A 22,213-nucleotide genomic window follows, 5' to 3' on the forward strand; every position below is an offset into this window, starting at 1 on the left:
GGTAGCCCTAGAACCTGCATCTGGATGTGTTCAACCAACTGGGACAGTCATGGAAATTTTCAGCCTCTCCCTCTTTGAACAGAGCCCCAGCATCCTTGCTAATCCTCTCTGGAGCTCACCGCCAGATGCCTGGACCACCCACCCTGCTGGCCACTCAGAGCGAGAGCCTCATCTTCTCAATGCCAGCTGGAGAGGATGGATTGCTTGGTTGGCAACAGTTGCTTTAATTTCCTTGGTCAGTCTGAGCTGCAGTCCTTTGGCTGGGAAGGTTTTAGCACAATCTTCACGGTAACAATGGACAGCGACATTCACTCAGTGTTACCCAGCAGTAAGTGCCAATTAACCGAGACCCTGCCGTGTGCGGGCCTGTGTAGACAGCACAGGCGTAATCACACGCCACAATCTCTGAGCTCGGGGTTGCTGTGCCTGCCATTTTCCAAAAAAGGAAGCTGAACCTCAGTGAGACAGGGTGGCGGCCAAGAGCAGATGCTGGCATCAGAATGGAGCCTCCTTTCTTCACTAACTGCATGGCCTTGGGCAAGTTACTCAAATTTTCTGTGTCTTACTTTCTTTAACTGTTAAATGGGAATACTGATAGTCTCTGGTGGTGGTTTTCAAACTTACATGGAAAGCCCTAGAATGGTATCTGGTCTATGGGAAGCACTCAGGAAGAGTCAACGATTTCACTACCAGTGACCCTGAGTAACTGCCCAAGTTAACGCCACTGGAAGTGGCGGGACTGACTCCAGCCTGAAGATTCTGGGGACTGCAGGGTCGTGCTCTTGACCACAGCATGGCACCACTGTATACATGTGTCAGGCTCTGTGGTTTGAATCTCACGTGAACTAGCTTTATGGCTGCCCATTAAAACATAGAAGTATTACTATGATCAGTGGTATGCTGGTAAATGTTTAATTCTTTGGGGAGGGGAGTGCGAGGGGGGAGGTTCTGACTAAAATACTACAGTATTTGTCAATTTCATACACAATAGCTGATTTTCAATCTACCAACATGAAGTCAGCTGGTTTGTGAAATTCCTAAAAATTCCTCTACAAGCTAGTGCAGACTAGTTCCAGCATACCACACAATCCCCATTTTATAGACAAAGAAACTGAGACTTAGAAATGATAAGTTAACTTTCCCAGGCGCCTATCTGTGGAAGGTGGCAAAGCTAGGACTTGAAGCCAGGTCTGTATGACTTTATGGCCTGTGCTCTTAGGCACCATCCCTCCTCTTGTGGGGTGAAGCAGTATGTGCTGGTGGTAAGACCTCCTGCCTGGTGATCAGGTGACCTAACTCTAGTCTCCTTTCTGTCACTGAGGGCTGTGTGACCTTGGACAAGTCACTTAACCTCTCTGTGCTGCAGTTCTCTCATCTATAAACTAGGGTTGGTTCAAACCATCTCTGGCTCCCCTTCTAGTTCACATTATAACTATGAATCAAAAGCTTGTGTTAAGGCCTGAAATGTAACCTACATTTCTCTTTTAGGAGGAAGAAACAAGAAGGACCATATAGATAGAAACTTCTAGCTAATGCTACCTTGTAAGGCTCTGGACTGAGTCCAGCCCTGGCTACACAGTGTTGCCAAAAAACAGCTGTTCACAAAACCTGGGCAGGAAACCCTTTTAACAAACACACAGAGGCCAGGATTATGCCAAGAGAATCAAGACTGACAACAGCTCCGGACAAGTTAAAGATGAATTCTCATTAAAACCTGACATCTGCTTTGTTGAGGGCCTTGCCTATTAAGGTGTCAGGTGGTATGTATGGTTGTATGCTCAGTCGTGTCTGACTCTTTGTAACCCCATGGACTGTAGCCCGCCAGGCTTCTCTGTCCATGGGATTCTCCAGGCAAGAATATTGGAGTGGGTTGCCATGCTCTCTTCCAGGGGATCTTTCAAACCCAGGGATCAAACTCTCATCTTTTATGTCTCCCGCACTGGCAGATGGGATGATACACTAGCACCATCTGGGAAGCCCCATCAGGGGGTGAGTGATCACCAAATACAGTATGCAACCAGGGGAGGCTGGGGCATGCATGGCCCCCAAGCAGATTCCAGCTACTAGGCCCAATCAACACATGACTCTGGGTGCTTCAAATCATCACCATTTTTGCTATTAAAAGATGTCCTAAATTGGCTGGAACATGGTTAAGACCAAAGTAAATTATATACTGAAACACCAATTGGATTCTACGGCCAGTTCCTCACAGCTCAATCTCAATTGCTTCCCAACCTCTTCTGCCTCATTTTTGGCCTCCTCCCTCCTCAGTTCCCTCTCCCAACCTTCTGGTGCCTGAGTTCCTGGTCACTACTATTCAGTGCAATAACATACGCCAGATGCTTTGTCAGCCAGATCTTGGTTTATTAAGAGGCAATGTAGTAAAGTAGCTAAGAGCACAGCCTCTGAAGTGAACCAGCATGGGTTCAAATCCCATTTCTGTGGCCTTGGGCATGTTACTCAATACATGCCTCAGTTTCCACATCCATAAAATGGGATGATGATAATAGTGATTACAACAGAAGCTTTAGCACTGTGCCTAGCACATGGTGAGTGCTCTGTAAGTCAACTCAAATTACTCTTATCTTCACAATACTCCCCCAACTCCCCTCGCAGTAGAATTATCATCCCTAATTTACTGGTGAGGAGCAGGACCCAAGTTTATGCAGCTGGTAATGAAGCCAGGACCGTAACCAGGTCAGTCTAACTCAAAAGCTAATACTCTTTACACATGATATTTATTCAATTAAAAAAAACCTATCAAGTTCCTTCAAGTTCCTTCCTATCAAGTTCCTTCTAAAAAGATACAAAGAATAAATCACAAAAGCTGATGTTACAGAGGGTCTGACCAAGCCTTTAGCTGTACATGGACAGAATGCAGTGGGGGGTGGGTGGACTTTGCCTATTGACCACAGAGCTGACTGCCTGGGCCCAAAGCTAGGGACTAATTGCCTCCCTTTGGGATTTGTAAGAGGCAAAGACTGGGTCCAGCAGTTTTCAAAACCATCCCCCTTCCCCACCTCTATGAGCAGAGGGGAGACACTGGCCAAGTGGGAAGGGCTGGTGACTGTCCCTGCCCACCCACTCAAAACGGAGAGAGATGGCTGCCTGGTCACTTGCAAAGGTCAGGTGCCTCCTCAAGGAGGGGAGACCAGAGTCTTTTTTTCCATGGGCATCTGCATAGCCAGCGGTCTTGCTCACCTGCTTTACACCTTCCTGCCAAGGGCAAAAGAGAATGGAGAGGGAAGGGGGAACATGGATGACCCTACACTCGGAGCCCTCAACGTGACGAGGTCAAGTGTGGTGATACTGTGGGTGCTGGCCCCTAGTGCTGGCCAGCCCTCAGACTCTCTGCCCATGGAGTCTCTGGATGCCAGGGTCCTCTTGAGACGGCTGCTGCTGCTGCTAAGTCGCTTCAGTCATGTACGACTCTTAGCGACCCCACGGACGGCAGCCCACCAGGCTCCTCCATCCATGGGATTTTCCAGGCAAGAGTACTGGAGTGGGGTGCCATTGCCTTCTCCGTCTTGAGACGGAGTCCCCCCTAAAACTGAGCTCCTCTCCTGAGTTTATGATTAGCCTCTTGATCCAAAACTTTACTTCCTTTCTTTTCCTGAACCTGCTCCCCTCAAGATTGTGGAGCATCAAAGAAAAGGGGGGGACTGAAACCACACAGTAGACCCAGGTCCTTGTCCTTTGAAGTCAAGGACTTGCTTTAGTCTACCAGGCCTCCCCTGAGTCTCTAAAGACTGGCTCAGAAGTTGATGATTAGAAAACTGAAGATGTAGAAACAAAGAAGAGCTACTGGACTCAGAAACTGGTAACAATTTAGACTATAAATCTACAGATCAAAAAACTCCCAATTCCCTGAAAGACATGTAATAGATAAAGACTTGACACACATTCCTAAGTTGTTTTTACGGGAAGTAGACCTCTCCCCTCAATAGATGGAAAAAGCTGACTGCAAGAACATAGATCCTAGACTAGTTGAAATCAGAAAGTCTGATTATGCTTGAAACTTCACCTTGATGCCAACCTATCTGAGAACCGTGCACAAGCTGATTATGTACCCTGAAGCCCCCTCTTACACAATGCCTTTAAAACTCCTTCCCTAAAAGTCATTGGGAAGTTTGGGTCTATTGAGCATGAGCTGCCCATTCTCCTTGTTTGGTGTCCTGAAATAAAGGCTGTACTTTCCTTCACCACAACCTGATGTTAGTAAACTGGCTTTACTGCTTGAGGGCAAGTGGACCCTGCTGCTGCTGCTGCTAAGTCGCTTCAGTCGTGTCCGACTCAGTGCGACCCCAGAGACAGCCCACCCGTCCCTGTGATTCTCCAGGCAAGAACACTGGAGTGGGTTGCCATTTCCTTCTCCAGTGCATGAAAGTGAAAAGTAAAAGTGAAGTCGTGCAGTCGTGTCCAACTCTTAGCGACCCCATGGACTGCAGCCTACCAGGCTCCTCCGTCCACGGGATTTTCCAGGTACTAGTTTGGTTCAATAACACACTCTCCTTGGGTATATGGATTCCTGGAAGCATCCTTCAACCTGTGTCTGTTGGGCACTGGTGAACATATGCTCCACCACCCTCATCCCAGGGGCAACCTATACCAAGAACCCAGGAGGATCATGATCCAGATGTCCACAGTGGTAACTTGCCTGATAACACTGGTTTTTCCTGACAAGACTCCTTAAATAAAATACTTGCACTTAAAATCTTGGTCTCAGGGTCTACTTCTAGGGAACCCAACCTAGCCAAGAGATGACTCTCGTAGCGGGTAGTGAGCCCCAGAGAAGGTAGCTGGGATTGGACCATCTGACCACCGTCCACCTTCCAGGGCTGCCCTTCTAGAGAAGGGACCCCAACAGTAAGAGGCCATGGGAGACACTCCCAGGGCTAGAAGTCCACCCACTGCCAGGACCTTCCAAACAGCTGACAAGTGCCTGCCACCAGGGCCAGCTCTTGAACCCCAGCCCGCCAAGGTCCTTCAGTGGGGACATCGGCCAGAGAAGAGGCAGCAAGAACAAAGCGAAAACTGTGGCCATGGATGCAAAGTAAGGAGCCAGTCATGCTCCTTCTCTGAAACCACAGTCCTTCTCACTTCCAGGCCTCCAAGGGCTGTGATGAGCCAGCCTCCACTGTGCATGAGGAGGGGGCGGTTAGGGGAGCCAGGCCCCTGAGAAGCCTCCCTGGGACTCCTGGAACTTTACACAAGTACTGCCCAACTGGCAGGAGGTAAGCCCGGGGCAACTCACGGCCACTTTTGCTTCCCCAGGGGAAGCCCCTTCCTGAGAAGAAAGACAACAGAGGGCGGCAGGCTGAGGAACATTCCAGCTGAGGGCTCCCAGGACAACCAAACCCCTCAGACTCGGTGGTAGCTGGAGCTCACACAGCCAGACTTTCGTCTTTGGCGGAAGGAAGTTTAAGACAGGGTTCTGTCAGTTGTAACCAAGATTTGGAGCCACATAAGAAAGTAAACTTATTTACTTCAGAGTCATGCAATTTTGCTTCTATTGCTCAACCGAAACAGAAGTCCCCACACTGATATTTCTCTTGGTTACTGAATCAGACTATCCTTTGGCCATTTCCAAAAATCCAATCAGTTTGGTGCCCCTAAGGATGGCCACCAGCTCACTCCTTAGACTCTGAAGGCACTTAAGAGGTTCCAAGCAAACAGAATTTTTTTAAGAAAGAAGCAAGATACATACTGAGATAATAATCTGGGTATACTTATGAGGAATACAGTCTTATCACATTCAAGTTACACTTATCAAGTTAAGTCAGTTTTGAAAGTCCTCAGCCAGGATTTTCCCCTTAATTAGATTAATTTGCAGTGGTCAAGGATGTGGGCTTGGAGTCAGTCTCGGGTTCAAGTCCCTACCACAGCTGTGCAATTTTGGGTAAGTTTCTCAACCTCCCTGAGGCTCAGAAAAGTGAAAGTGAGTCACTCAGCCATGTCCAACTCTTTGTGACCCCATGGACTATACAGTCCATGGAATTCACCAGCCCAGAATGCTGGAGTGGGTAGCCTTTCCCTTCTCCAGGGGATCTTCCCAACCCAGGGAATGACTGAAGGCGGATTCTTTACCAGCTGAGCCATAAGGGAAACCCTCCTGAGGCTCGGGATCCCCAACTATAACATGCAGGTGCCAATGGCATCTATCTGGAGGGGTATCATAAGAGTCACACTGAGCCCAGGGTCCGGCACGTGGTGAGAACCAGAACACAATTATTACTACCACCTCTGACTTTTTGAAGCTCTAATACTTTGGCCACCTAATGAAACTGATTTATTGGAAAAGATCCTGACGCCGGGAAAGATTGAAGGAAGGAGGAGAAAGGGACGACAGAGGATGAGATGGTTGGATGGCATCACTGACTCGACAGACACGAATTTAAGCAAGCTCTGGAAGTTGGTGATGGACAGGGAAGCCTGGTATGCTGCAGTTCATGGGGTCGCAAAGAGTCAGACACGACTGAGTGACTGAACTGAACTGAACTGGACTGATTTATCTGCAGCAAAGGAAACACACACAGGATTCACTTCCAAGGCTCTGAGTTATAGGCATCGAAGATCTAAGAGGGAGGGGTTCCTTTGGATAAAACAAGTCTCACATTAAAGTCGTTTTCAAAACATAAATATCCAGCAGCCAGGTGTGCAAATATCACTTTTCACTAAGCACATTTTCTTTTAGGCTCAAGCAAACATTCTTCCTCAGCAGGCAATCTGGCTTTCTAATAAAAGATACCACACCCTACACGAGTCAGAATTATCTCCCAAGAATGTCTAAGAGCACACCACCCTGAGCCTGCTCGAATGGCTCCATAAAATACAATGGTAACAACAGCCAGACTGGCCCATTAAACCATCATAGTAGCTGACCAGTGAGACCACAGCTCAGACATGTCTGTCCAGCTCTAACAGCCAAGCCCTTTCTGCCTTCCGATGGCCACTCAAGTGCTTCCCAGAATGAGGTCCACGGTTCACCTGCATCAGAATCTCCCAGCGCATTCACTCAAGAGCAGGTTCACTCAAGTCTTAGGAAACTGGAATCTGGGAGGCTGACATCTGGGAGCCCCACGGCCACAGCTCCTGACTGATTCTGATTGCTGGTGAAGACAACGGTGGCATCCCCTGTTTGAAAATCCCCCCTCTGCTTGAAAGCTCTCCATAACAGCACCCCTGAAGCTGAAGTGTAAAGTCTAAGGGCTGGTTCTGGGCATCAAAGACTGCCTTCAAATCGTCTCCCAAGCTGGCCACTTGTCTACTCCTCCTTCTACCCAGGTCCAGCCAGCACCACCTCCCGCCTCGAAGCCCGCAGCATATTACTCCTAACTGGTGTTCCCCAACATTTTCAAATACAGAGAAGCTGAAATAACTATACTATGGACCTGTTTAAATACATCACCAAGACTCTAAAATGAACAGTTATTAATGTTAATTCTGCAACTAATATTTTAAAAGCATGCTGTAATTGCTTTACTGCATATCTATTGATCTTTTTTGAGTGCATTTTAAAGTAAGTTGCAGGCACTAGGGCCCTGGACACTTCAGCAGGCATATCATTAACCAAAATGCATTTATGGCTCTTTCATTTTCCAGATAGAATTTATATGCAACGAAGTGTGTAAACCTTAAGTGATGAGTATGAAAGTGCATACACCTGTGTACCCAATGCCCCATCACTATGTGTCCAGAAATTTCCCTTTGGCTCCTTTCCAGTCAATCCCCTTCTCCAGTCACAACCACCATCTCAATTTTTTACCATAGATTAATTTTGTGATTCTTGAACTTTCAGTTCAGTTCAGTTCAGTCACTCAGTCGTGTCCGACTCTTTGCAACCCCATGAATTGCAGCACACCAGGCCTCCCTGTCCCGGAGAAGGCAATGGCACCCCACTCCAGTACTCTTGCCTGGAAAATCCCATGGAAGGAGGACCCTGGTAGGCTGCAGTCCATGGGGTCGCTAGAGTCGGACACAACTGAGCGACTTCACTTTCACTTTTCACTTTCATGCATTGGAGATGGAAATGGCAACCCACTCCAGTGTTCTTGCCTGGAGAATCCCAGGAAAGGGGGAGCCTGGTGGGCTGCCGTCTATGGGGTCACACAGAGTAGGACACGACTGAAGTGGCTTAGCATAGCATAGCATAGCATAGGCCTCCCTGTCTATCACCAACTCTCAGAGTTCACTCAAACTCACGTCCATCGAGTCGGTGATGCCATCCAGCCATCTCATCCTCTGTCATCCCCTTTTCCTTCTGCCCCCAATCCCTCCTAGCATCAGAGCCTTTTCCAATGAGTCAACTCTTCGCACGAGGTGGCCAAAGTACTGGAGTTTCAGCTTTAGCATCATTCCTTCCAAAGAAATCCCAGGGATGATCTCCTTCAGAATGGACTGGTTGGATCTCCTTGCAGTCCAAGGGACTCTCAAGAGTCTTCTCCAACACCACAGTTCAAAAGCATCAATTCTTCGGTGCTCAGCTTTCTTCACAGTCCAACTCTCACATCCATACATGACCACTGGAAAAACCATAGCCTTGACTAGACGGACCTTTGTTGGCAAAGTAATGTCTCTGCTTTTGAATATGCTATCTAGGTTGGTCATAACTTTCCTTCCAAGGAGTAAACGTCTTTTAATTTCATGGTTGCAGTCACCATCTGCAGTGATTTTGGACCCCCAAAAATAAAGTCTGACACTGTTTCCACTGTTTACCCATCTATTTGCCATGAAGTGATGGGACCAGATGCCATGATCTTCGTTTTCTGAATGTTGAGCTTTACGCCAACTTTTTCACTTTCCTCTTTCACTTTCATCAAGAGGCTTTTTAGTTCCTCTTCACTTTCTGCCATAAGGGTGGTGTCATCTGCATATCTGAGGTTATTGATATTTCTCCCGGCAATCTTGATTCCAGCTTGTGCTTCTTCCAGCCCTTCTCTCGAACTTGAAGGGCTTGAAGTTCTTGAAACTTCTTCCAGTGTTTCTCATGATGTACTCTGCATATAAGTTAAATAAGCAGGGTGACAGTATACAGCCTTGATGTACTCAGCAGTGGCCACAGGACTGGAAAAGGTCAGTTTTCATTCCAATCCCAAAGAAAGGCAATGCCAAAGAATGCTCAAACTACTGCACAATTGCACTCATCTCACACGCTAGTAAAGTAATGCTCAAAATTCTCCAAGCCAGGCTTCAGCAATACATGAACCGTGAACTTCCAGATGTTCAAGCTGGTTTTAGAAAAGGCAGAGGAACCAGAGATCAAATTGCCAACATACACTGGATCATTGAAAAAGCAAGAGAGTTCCAGAAAAACATCTATTTCTGCTTTATTGACTATGCCAAAGCCTTTGACTGTGTGGATCACAATAACCTGTGGAAAATTCTGAAAGAGATGGGAATACCAGACCACCTGACCTGTCTCTTGAGAAACCTATATGCAGGCCAGGAAGCAACAGTTAGAACTGGACATGGAACAACAGACTGGTTCCAAATAGGAAAAGGAGTATGTCAAGGCTGTATACTGTCTTGAACTTTATATATATGCAACTTTATATATATGCAGTTCTTAAACTTTATATATATGCAAGTCATGCTCTCTTCGGTCTGGCTTCTATTTTGCATAATGGTTGTCAGCAGGATGTTCTACTTAGCATAATGTTTGTGACATTCATCCATGCTGTGTGTATCAATATCTGTGTGTATCCTTTTTCCTTTATTGCTGAATAATGTTTCATTATATGAATAAACAATAAATTTGTTGTCCCTTACTCTGTTGATGAGCACCTGGGCGATTTCTAGTTTGGGGCCATCTATCACATATAGAGTTTTTTTGAATGTGCACGTACAAGTTTTTGTGTAGACGTAACATTTTCATTTCTCTTTGGGGTGGCGCTGCTGGTTCATGGGGTAGATTTGCTTAGTTTTACAAGCAACTACTAGAATTTCTTCCTAAAGGGGTTACGTCACGTGATGTGCCCACAGCACAGTCTGAGAGTTCCGGTGGCTCCACGTGCTCACCAGCACTGCGTGTTGTCAGCCTCTGTGATTTTAGTCATTCTGATAGGTGTGGTCTGACTAAGGTTTTAACCTGCATTTCTCTAATGGATAATGAAGCTGAGCACTTTTCCATGTGCTTTTAGATCACTGCATGTGTCTTCTGCGAAACATCTGTTCAAAACTATTGCCCATTTAAAAACTGAACTTTGTCTTTTATTTATGAGTCATTGGAGTACTTTATATATTTTGGAAATTAAGTATGGTGTCTCCCCAACTGATAGGTCTCTCCAGGCAGCCTGGCTGGGTCACCCCTCCTTCTCAAAACACTCCAGGGCTTCTCACACCCACAGGAATAAAATCCAAGTCTTTACCTCAGCCTACAAGGTCGATGTGATGTGGCCTTTTTTCCCAGTGCAACCTCACCTCCTGGTGCTCTCCTCTCACTCACTCTCCAGCCTCACACCCGGCCTCATGGCCTTTGCACTTTCTGTACTCACTGTTCAAATGCTCTTCCCTGAACATCCCCCAGGCTCACTCCCTCAGTCCTCCTGGCTCTCTACTTAAATGCCATCTCCTCACCCACCTGGAACAGCTTCCCCATTCTCACCAGCTGGCCACCCCTCTCCAGCCCCTAATCCTGCTTTATTTTTCCTCTTGGCAGAGACAATGCCAAGAGGCAGGATGTGTTAACTCATTCACTCACTGCCCACCTCTGTCCACTAGAACATAAGCTCCCTGAGGTCAGCGCCTTTGTTTTGCTTGCTGCAGAGAACCAGTCTAATGTCTTGGTTATGACACATCATTTTTCAAGCCAAAGGGCCTCAGTTCTACTACTGAGCATGGACAAATCACTTAACTTTTCTCTGTCTTAAGGGGCTGAGAGAACTTACTGAGGTCTGGGAGACCCACAGCCCATTTCCCCCTTTTGTAAAATGAACGCTTATGAGATAAACAAGTGAGCATGTTTAGAACATTGCTTAGCTCATAGTAGATGCTCATGAGTATAGAGTGAAATTAGTAGCCCCAGCCCCTAGAAAATGACAAGCACCCAACAAATACTCATTGACTAAATATATGGATGGTTTATGTATGTACAATACTTTTACTGCATATTTATAATGTACAGTCTATTTACAATTTTCCTTAATTTGAGGGCTTTCACAGTCAGAAGTTAATTTCTCTTGAGAAGAGTTTACATCCCAAGAGATGCACTGCAAGGGAGAGGGCAGTAGGTACCATGTCTCCACTCGACACGAGCAAACCAAGATCCATGAGGCTACATGACGCCAGTCCCAGTGGAACTCGTGAAAGGGCTGGAAAAAGACCTCTGGCTCCTCCTAATGCTCTGTGAGTTTCCAGCATGTCCACGGGGCCTCTCCAGCTCCCTCCTCCTTCCTTCCCCAAACAACACGATCTCTAGAGAAATGAATATCCTTCATCCTGAATTTTTTTCTGACTTAAAAAAAACAATAAAGAAATAATTGTATATCCATGTTCACAGGAGCATTAATCACAATAACCAAAAGGTAGAAACAACCAAGCTTCCATCAATGGATGTATGAACAAACAATATGTGATCTACCCACACAATGGAATACTACCCAGCCTTCAAAAGGAAATCCTGCCACAGGTGACAACATGAATGAACCTTGAGAACATTATGCTACATGAAATAAACCAGCCTCAAATAGAAAATATTGTGTCATTCCATTTATAAGAAGTACCCAGAGTAGTCAAACAGAAAGTTGAGTGGTGGCTGCCAGGGGCTGGGGCCAGCAGAGTATGGGGAGCTACTGTTTAATGAAGACACAGCTTTATTTTGTGAGATGAGAGTTTGGATATGAATGGGGATGATGATGTATGTGTATGTACTCAATACCACTGAACTGTACACTTAAAAATGGATAAGATGGTTAATTTTATGTATGTTTTGTCACAATTATTAATAATTTTTTTTAAAAGAGTTGAGACTACACGGATTTCACCTCTAAATGGCCAAAGCATCAATTCATTTCAATCCACTCGGATGAGAGAATTTCTCTTGGCGTCCAGTATAACTTCATACCACATCAATCATCCCACACACTTCATATTCCTATGTCTTCATTTCCACTATCTTTTGAGCCAACCTTCTCAATGAGGCCCAGTCTGCAGTAGTTCCATTAGCTGCTGATTTCCTGAATGCCAAGATCAAAGACACACTCATGTCTTGTGTTCAAAGGCACAAAACAGCTGAGACATTCTGCCATGAGCCAGAGGATGCCTACAAGCTGGTCCTACAACCAGCAACCCATGTCCGCATGGGGTCCCCACGGTGGAGACTGTAGGACTAACAGATCCTAGGAGTCACTCTGACCCACAAACTGTGAAGTCAGGCTGAAAACGAGAAACTGCTTCCACCCCACACACAGCTGCATCCTCGGAGCACTTTGTTGAAGACAGACGCCCGCCTCCAGTGGAAATTAGCGGTGATGGCCATGTGACCGCCTGGGCGCACTGTGTGTGGATTTTATTTTCTGTCTCCAATGCAGGCCTATTTTGCCTGATGTGGATTTTTGTTCAAAATCAGTATCTCCTTTCCCACATTTGGAATGAAAAGCAAAGCAGCTCCCTGGAGCTGTGCCCTGTGGCCTGACCCTGACCACTGTCTTTCCCTGGAAACCCTCCTTCCCCAACAGGGAACAGTCCAGCTCCCATCTCACCTTTTCATGGCAGACCCTGTTCTGTCCTCCACCCTCCACCCTCCCCTTCACCACACAGCAGGCTTTCTCGCCCTCGGCACTATGGACCATCTGGGGCTAGATCTTCTGTGTTGTGGGGTCTGTCTTGTGCATTGCAGGCAGTTTAGCAGCATTCCTAATCTCTACCCACCAGAACTATCCCAACCACCAAACCCCAAATTTCTCCCAGCACTGCCAAATGTCCTGGGACCAAAACTACCCCTGTTTAGAACCACTGTTTCAAAGAAACAGAGGCTTCAGGGAGGCCCAGAGCTGCCCAGCTAAAAATCAGATTTCCCAGTCTGGTCCCCGCCAGAAACCTGTGATCAGGGCTGGCTGGCTCCCTTGTCTAAAGGAAGAAACGCTGCAGTGAAGTCCAGGATCCAGAGTTCCCCTCCCAACCACACACCAGGCAGAGGCTCAGCCTCGCTTGGCAGTCACCCTCACCTAGGCCATTTCACAGCCTGCCTTGCAGAGTTTTCTCCTGCATCCCTTTGTGGGTTGAATTGTGTCCCCTAAAGGTGACCTGACATCCCGGCCCCCAGGACCTCAGGATGTGACCTTCTTTCCAGATGTGATTAGATGAGGTCATCCTGGAACAGGGTGGCCCCTAATCCAACATAACTAATGTCCTTATAAGAAAAGACACAGAAACACAGAGAGAAGGCCATGGGAGGAGGGAGGCAGAGATCAGAGTGATGCAGTTGTAATCCAAGATTGCCAACAACCACTAGAAGCTGGAAAGAGGCAAGGAAGGATCCCCTCCAGGCTTCAGAGGAAGCACGGCCCCACCAGCACCTTGATCTTGGACTCAAAACCTCCAAATTGTAAAACAATAAACTACAGTTTTAAGCCACCCAATTTGTGGTGCTTTGTCACAACAACCCTAAGGAAACTAAGCCACCTCGAAATTCTATCTCAAGCTCTGCTTCTAGACACCCCAACAGACAGTTGACATGCCCACTCAAAGAGCATATACTCCAGAGCAAGCTTGAGATGGGAGTCTAGACTCTTGCTTCGATTTCCACGAGCCTCTCATTACATGAGAAGGAAGAAGAAGAAGGAAGGGAGGAAAGAGGGAGGGAGGGAAGAAGGAAATTCGCTTTGGGGATCCTTCCATCCTCCACTCATTCAGTAAATATTGCTGAGCACCATCAGCTGCTCATCACTGCTCGTCACGGAGAAAGACGTGAACAAAACAGACAAAAGTTACTGCCCTCGTGAGGTTCACATACCAGCAGGGGACGCAGACCATAAAATACACAGTCTATGGGATGGTAAGTGCCATGGAGAAAAACAAAGCAGAAGGGGAGGGGGAGTGCCCAGGGCGGGGGTGAAGTGACTGATGCTCCCACAGACCAGTCTCAGTTCAGGCAGACAGCAGCACACCTGGGCGCCTTCGCTTTTCTGCCCCAGCCCTTCTGTGAGGTTTGGGGAGCCCACCTGGCCGCTGGGCAAGGATGGAGTCCACACCCACCCCAGTGCCAGAAGGGCGCCCTTCAGAACCACCCCTGGCTTTGACGTCCCTCCTTCTCTGTCTCCTCCCCAACCCTTCCTCTTGCTTCCTGGGATCACCTCCTAAATTAACGACCTGCACCCACCCCCAGCCCCTGGCCCCAGCTTTCAGGAACCGCACCAGGGGAGGTGCACCCGGAACTTTCCATTTCAGCCAAGATAACACTCAGCCAAGACCTAGAGGAACCAACCTGTGGGCATGTCCAGACCCTCCCCCTCCAGGGCTCTGCCCTGACACAAAGAGTGGAAACTGGAATTTATCGTGTTTGGTGGGTCTCCCTCTGTCCACATAATTTTCTTGACAGCTGAAAACCTCGATCTCAAATATCGAGGAGGATACATGACATGATCCCATATATCCTGATTGTGTGATGGGAAGGCAAACTTAGGATTACAGCAGACACTAACTACCTTCTCCCGGCCACGATCATTCCTGCCTACACGGATCTGCCAGCTCTTGTACATATTTTGCATCTGTGGATGTCAAGGGTCTCTGTACCCGCCAGTGTCACAAGCCAGAAATACCAGGAAATGAACCTCCCCACCCCCCAGCCCTCGTTCAGTGACTGACAGGAGGTGGTGTATTAACACCCCAGCTCCCTCGCCTCTTGGGAGGAAACGCTCTTAGGCCTATGTCCGACACTGGCTCCTGACTCCCCTAGCAGGTTTCTGCTCCAGGCACCACAGTGGTGGCTGGCCTGATACCTGCATCTTTTAAATGACATTCCTACCTGCTCTTGGTATTTCCTCCAGTGTCACCTCCCTATTAAATGACTCCCTTGCCTGAGAGTCTTCTTTTTCTTGGGGAATCCAAACTAAGAGAGTGATAGCTTTGAAGATGTGTATATACACACATACAATGTAGCAGCCCCTCCAGTCCTCATGTTTAACACGTGCATCCCAAAAGTGATGCTGGATCATCAACTCCCTGGCCAGCAGAGCTCAGCTTTAGAAGCACCTTGGCGTATTCGATGCAAAGTAACCCCATCTGCATTACAAGGATCACTGTCTGACATCGATGGTCTTGACCAGCCTCCAACTGGGTCTTTTTCCCCTGGACTTCCCCTGCATCTTTCCACCCACAGTAAACGCACTGCTGTCCTCCGGCCCACAGAATGCCCCAGGAAGGGACCCTAAAGCCCACTGGGGAGAGGGCTTGGTTCATGGGTAACTCCCCAGGCAGCCCACTGCGTGTCACTGGGCTGGAAGAGGGAAGGAAGCTAATCTTACAATTCACCTGAAAAACAATCACCCATCATCCCGGTCTTCAGCCCTCATCTTGTTTTTCCCAGATCAATTTCTGAAAGTCAAAATGACAGATAGCTTCGTACTCTGGACAATAATTCTCCTTAGTAAATAACCCAGCATCAATGACAAAAAGCTCCCAGGGGTAGTGCTGGTTACCTGAATCCACACATGTGATATAATTTCATAGAACTACACACACACACACACACTTGCATGCACACGCACACAGGAGATGCTGGTGAAGGGACTTCCCTGGTGGTCCAGTGGCCAGGACTCTGCACTCCCAATGCAGGGAACCTGGGTTTGACCCTGGCCAGGGAACTAGATCCCACATGCCACAACTAAAGATCCTACAGGATGCAACAAAGATTCACGATCTTGTGTGCCGCAACTAACACCCAATGCAGCCAAATAAATAAATGAACATTAAAAAAAAAAAAAAACTGGTGAAAATTGCATAAAGTCTAGTTTAGCTACCAACAGCAGTTTCTTGGTATCCTAGTGTACACAGATCGTATGAGATTTACCATCCAGGAAGCTGGATGAAGAACACACAGGACTCCCTGTACTGTTCTTGCAACTTCTTGGGAGTCAAAAAATTATTTCAAAATCAAAAGTTTTAAAAATGCAAAAAAAAAAAAACCCTCCAAAACTTAAATATTGAGATTAAAAAAATAATAATCGTTTTTTACAAAGCTCCCAGTAGGCGACACTGCCAACCCGCCCCTTACCTGAGAACTGGGAATCAGCGCCTTCCACCAGTGTCCGCCCTTCACCAGGTCGACCTCGCACAAAGGCACAGCCACCTTGCCGATGACGCAGTGGCGTGAGAACTTATCGAAGTCCAGCACGGTCAGGAGCAGGGTCCTCCTCTGAGCCTCCAGGAAGGGGATCTCGAAAGTGTAGCGCTCCTCGAACACCGGCTTCTGGGTCTTGCGTTTGACTCCCGTCTGCTTGGAGTTCTTCTGGTCTGGCAGCAGGCAGATCTTGACGTAGGGATTGGAGTGCGCCATATCCTGGCGCGCGCCGTCGTGGGAGATGGGGGGCGGCAGGTCCCGGGCCTCGATCACACGCACGGTCAGGTGGTTGTGCAGCAGGTCGTACTGCGTGCTGAAGTGCAGCATGCCCAGCTGGTACTTGGACAGGATCTCCGCGTCCGTCAGGAAGTCCACGTCGTCACTGTTGGAATCGAGGGAGTACAGGCGGGGCTCGAACTTTCTGAAGTAATCATCTGGCGTATAGGTCCGTCTGAGCACCGAGGGCTGGATGGGCTCTTTCTTGGCGCTGAGAACGCCGAACTCGATGGGCTTAATATCAATCAGTGGGGAACTGGGCCGTCTGGACTCGAGACCTACACACCCAGCAGAAATAACAATTAACACCACCAAGAACTGGACTGGATCTGGGCCGATGTGTGAGATCAAGGACCTTTCGTAGATTCTCACATTGTTTGCTCTGCTTCATAATGCTCTTTGCATGTGCTCTCCACTCCTGGAAATCCTCTTATTTACTCTATGAAAGGAAGGGCAGCGGCACAAACATCCCCATCTCCACGGCAGCTAATTGCCAGGCACTGCTCTAAATGCCCTGCATACATGGAGAAGGGAATGGTTACCCATTCCAGTATTCTTGCCTGGAGAATTCCATGGACAGAGAAGCCTGGCGAGCTACAGTCCATGGGCTTGCAAAGAGTCAGACACGACTGAGCGACTAACACTTTCACACTCACAGCCTTCACAAGGTATTAGCCAGTGACTATTACCTTCACTTTACAGATGAGGAAACAGAAACTCTAAGTAACTTGCCAAGCACACAACTTGTAGGAGGAGCCAGGATCCAAGCCCCACTATCTGGCCCCAGGGTCCAACTCTAACCATTCCCCCATACTGCCTCCACTTTCACAGAGTGGGCTCTGGGGCCAGTGTCTGGATCAAATTCCAACCCAGCTACTTCCTTGTGATCCATGTGACTCCCTAGTAACAAGCCAAGTGACTCCAGGCACATTTGACACACTCGGTTTTCCCATCTGTAACATGGAGCCAATCATAGCAACCACATCAAAGATAGTGGTGAAAACTCACTGAGCGATGCTTGGAGAGGGCTCAGCACAGAACGTGCACGTGGTGAGAGGCACTGAATGGTAACTATTACACTCTTCAAGGATCACATTCACAGCTTGTCACTTTCGGGGTGCCTCTCCCCTCCCCGTTAAGCAGAAGAGTTTGCCGCTCCCAGGTTCATTGTTGCCATCTTTGCTCATCTCTCTATTCTAGCAATAACCTCATGGCACTCTTTTCTCTTTTAAAGCACTTAATTGAGGTATGACTGACACACAAAAAGTTGTCCATATTCAATCTACACAACTTGATGGCTTTGATGATAAGTATGCACCCGTGACTCCATCACCACAGTTTATTCCATAAACTATCCATCACTTTCAAAAGCTTCCTCCTGCCTTCTTCATTTACTTACTTTTGTGTGTTTGTTAAGAACATAAGATCTACTCTCTTAGCAAATGTTTAGGTGCTCCACATAGTACTGTTAATTTTACACCCTCTGCTGGAGTGGATTTCTAGAATTTACTCATCTGGCATAAGTGAAACCAACACCTGCCTGGTTCAAGCTCCCCGGGTAACCATGTCCTACTCTGCAGATGCTTAGGAGTCTGACTATGAGATTCCTCACGTTGTTGGGAAAATGGCATAGTATTTGTTCTTTCATGGCATCTTGTTGATTGCCCAAATACCTGCCTGTTGGCTAAAACCATGAGCCCTTGCCAGTGCATGGTTGCACCCTGATAACTCTGTGCTAAATGCGGTCATCTCTGTATAGAGCTGGAAGCAAGATTTAGGAATCATCTAGACCAGCGCTATACAAGAGAAAATAAAACGTGAACCAGATACAGACATACAAGGCCACACTTCAGTTCAGTCACTCAGTCATGTCCGACTCTTTGTGACCCCATGGCCTGCAGCACGCCAGGCTTCCCTGTCCATCACCAACTCCCGAAGCATGCTCAAACTCATGTCCATCGAAGCCCACAAAGGCAACTTAAAATTTTCTTGTAGCCACAATTATGTAAAAGTACAAAGAAGAAGGTGAAATTAATTTTTATATTTTATTTAAACCAATATATCCAAAATATAATCATTTCAACATGTAACCAATATAAAAACATTTTAGTGAGACATTCTAAATTCTCTCTTTTTTCTTACTGGCTTCAAAATCCAGTGGGTATGTAACACGTACAGTGCATCTCAATTCAGCTACATGCCTGTGGTGGCCACTGTATTGGACAGTGGTCCGCACAGGGCAGACAGGCCGTCTTATTCTACAGATGAAAAGATGGAGGCTACAGAAGCCAGATACCCATTCTGTTTCACTATTTTAAGCTCTTGAAATTTACTTCTTTCTGCTTCCCCATCCACTCCCAGAAAAGATCAGAGATCTCAATCATTTCCAGCTGAGTGGATTAGTTTCATGAATTTAAGCCTTTTCCCTCTGTTAAGTGAATTTCAGACATCAGCTGCATGAGACAGAGGAGATACACTTGGCTAGTGACAAGAGGCTGGGAGACTCTTGGCTTTATCACCCTTTCTCCTCCCCACCCAAATCACACCCTCTGGTCTACACCCAGGCTACAGTGTGTGTGTGTGTGTGTGTGTGCTGAGTGGCCACTCTAGAGTGGGCCAAGGGCCAAATTCAACCCAGAGATACATTCTGTTTGGGTTGAAAAGTAAGGAAGTTTCATATAAAAACCCAGACTGCCAGTTTCTCTTTAGAAAGGTCAGGTAATACAATCCCATGTGGCTGCAGCTGAGTAGCAGCTGCTCCCCTTCAATGAGACACTGGCTTCCCAACTGGCCCCAGTCCCCACCCTGCCCTAGTGCCAGGCCAAGAGTTGGCTGCCATTTGTCACTCACTAGGGTGATATTTATCTCCCTCCAGCCCTTGGCACTTAGCCACTGACACAATCCACCTGGCCCCTCAAGTCACTTGAATTTGCAGGCCCTGCTGTGTAACATGGTAACTAACACTCGCCTTTCGGGGTCTAAAATGATATATGCTGACAACATCATCAACTGAGCCAATTCAATGAAACTTGTGATCAGTGTAAACAAAAATCAGTCAAAATGATTGCTTCTGCCTGAACTTGGCAGAAATCAAGTATGATGCCCTCCTCTGTCACACTGCCGTTACCTTTCTGTCATCCTGTCTCCTGGCTGTCACACCACATTCCACTCCCTCGCCAGAGGCAACCCTGTCCTTCATGTCTCTCCCTGGGGGTGCTGTTGAGCATCTGGGAATCCCAGCTCTTTCCCTTTATCCTGGGGACCCAGATAACAGGGTTGTACTTCATGGACCCCAAGGGGCAGCTGACTTGAACCAGGACCCCCAACAGTCAGAGCAGAGAGGCTTACTTGAAATCCTCCGGGTCAGGCTGTATGTAGACTTAGATGTGTCTGAGGATGAGCATCTCCGATCTGGGGAGTTGGTCCGTGGGGTCAGCGGGACGTCACTGGCTGTGTGCACAGAGTCCCCATCCTTGTCACTGCTCCGGCTGGCCAACCTGTAGGAGGGAAGAGGTCTCAGTGACTGTCAGAGAATCCCCAGGGACTGGCACCTCTGTCCCATGGGGGACAGACCAAGGATGAAATTGCTCTCAGGCCCAGTCTATGCAACTCGGAATAATGCAAATTTGAAATAAATTCTCAATAGCCCTTAATTCTCAATAATGTCTTGCTTTTTGCACAAAAGTGATGTGAAATAAATGAATATTTCCCAATTAGAACAATCTGCCAAGAATTTGCATAATTTCAAAGCTGAGGCTGGGGTGGGGGAAGGGATATGTAAACTTATTCAGGATATTGCCACACGGGCACCACCTGACTAAACCAAGATCAGTTCAGTTCAGTCACTCAGTCATGTCTGACTCTTTTCGACTCCATGGACTGCAGCACACCAGGCCTCTCTGTCCATCACCAACTCCCAGAGTTCACTCAAACTCATGTCCATTGAGTTGGTGATGCCATCAAGATGGGACCTCTCAGTCTTCAGTCTGGAAGGAACCACGTGGCTGTTTAAATGCATTAGAACTTCTGCAAGTAGTTTTTGGTAAGAATTATCTTGTTATTTCAACAGTCACTATGTCTATAACATCTTAAAAAAACATCCTGTAACGATGTCACTCAAAGGTTCTTGGGACTTTTGTGGTGGTCCAGCAGCTAAGACTCTGTGCTACAAAATGGCCCTGAGAATCAATAATTTAAGAACAACAGTTGGGTGCATAGAAACACCAGTAAATAGCAGCAACCACAACTCAATGTTCTCCTAATAAAGATTAGAAATGCTGGAAAAATAGAAAGTACACTCTTTGTGGGTTGGGGTACAAAGTAGTACTTAAGGGCTGGCTCAAGGCAAGTCCCTCTCTCTCCCTCCATCTCCCTGTCTGTAAAATGGGACTAATAATAGTACCTGCCTTACATGGTTACTTTGAAGATCGAGCTAACATATATAAAATGATTAGAACAGTGTTTGGTATGTTCTAGGTAGGTGCTCGACTGAGCGACTTCACTTTCACTTTCCACTTTCTTGCCTTAGAGAAGGAAATGGCAACCCACTCCAGTGTTCTTGCCTGGAGAATCCCATGGACGGAGAAGCCTGGTAGGCTGCAGTCCATGGGGTTGCACAGAGTCGGACACAACTGAAGAGACTTAGCAGCAGCAGCAGCAGCAGGTAGATGCTCAATACATTTTAGCTGATGTTAGCAATATTATAGCAGAGGTGGCTTTAATATCCCCCAATACTCACATAGCTAGTGAGGATGCTGGGAGTGGGGGTAAGAGGAGGGGAGAGAGCTGGCAAAGTGGCCGTGAGATTGATGCTGTTGATAACAAGCCGCTCAGCCATCACAGCCACAGACCAATACCTTCCAAGACTGCATCCCCCAAGTTGACATTTAAACCTGCGGAGAAACCAATCTCGAAAAATGCAAATTTCAAGTTCTGGGAGGTCAGAGGCATCCTGTGCATGACATGAAATGGATCTGATGTTCTTCCAAAGCTAGGGTCACAGCTGGGACAAGCAGGCATGTTACGGGGGCAATGCCCAGTGCCTCCCACTCCTGGTCAAGAATAGGAGTACACAGCAGATGAAACGTGGGGCTGGTGGGGGCATGGAAGGGAGACGGGATCACACTAGATCAGTCTTTCTCTCCCGTAAAGCGACCTCCCATCAGTCTTCAAGGGACAGTTTAAATGCCATTGCTTCCTGAAGCCTTGGCTGCCTCCTCTCAGACATAGTACCAGGGTATACTGGGCCACCCCTGCCTGCTCTGCCACCACCAAACCTCCATGCCCTCTGTCCCTTCTACCTGGAATGCTCGTCCTGCCCCATCACCTGTCTTGTTCCTCCTTATCATTCAGCTCTCAGCTGCAACAGCACCTCCTCAGAGAGGACCCAGCAGTCCAGTTGCCTCTTCCCAGCCCGTCTCCCCTTACCCCTGCACCTATTTTTTTGTCCCCCTCCAGCACATACCTCTTTTTCAGTGTGGCCTGCCTGCTTCTCCTTTGCATCTGAGACTAAGCCAGAGGCCCATGCAGGCAGAGGCAGTGTCTTTTTCGTTCACCACTGCCCTCCTAGCATGGCCCCTGGCACATGTGGGGTGCTCTGATTTATTTTTTCAGTGAATGAATGAATACACATTTCTGGTGGCTTTTATCTGACTTACTTTG

At 47.5% G+C, this 22,213-nt stretch overlaps 1 protein-coding gene across 3 annotated transcripts in view; it reads right to left on the reverse strand.

Annotated features, from left to right (window-relative positions):
- The window catches only part of SYT17 (synaptotagmin 17), an 87,296-nt gene that overhangs the window by 56,517 nt on the left and 8,566 nt on the right, over window positions 1-22,213 (reverse strand). For all 3 annotated transcript variants that reach the window (XM_055561181.1, XM_055561179.1, XM_055561180.1), the window contains exons 4-5: window positions 19,901-20,049; window positions 16,211-16,830 (exon numbers count right to left, since the gene is read on the reverse strand). In XM_055561181.1, the coding sequence (XP_055417156.1) occupies window positions 16,211-16,830; window positions 19,901-20,049 (769 nt within the window). The remainder of the gene's footprint in view (window positions 1-16,210; window positions 16,831-19,900; window positions 20,050-22,213) is intronic.

Source organism: Bubalus kerabau, chromosome 23 (assembly GCF_029407905.1).
Source record: "Bubalus kerabau isolate K-KA32 ecotype Philippines breed swamp buffalo chromosome 23, PCC_UOA_SB_1v2, whole genome shotgun sequence".
Classification (NCBI taxonomy): Eukaryota; Metazoa; Chordata; class Mammalia; order Artiodactyla; family Bovidae; genus Bubalus; species Bubalus kerabau.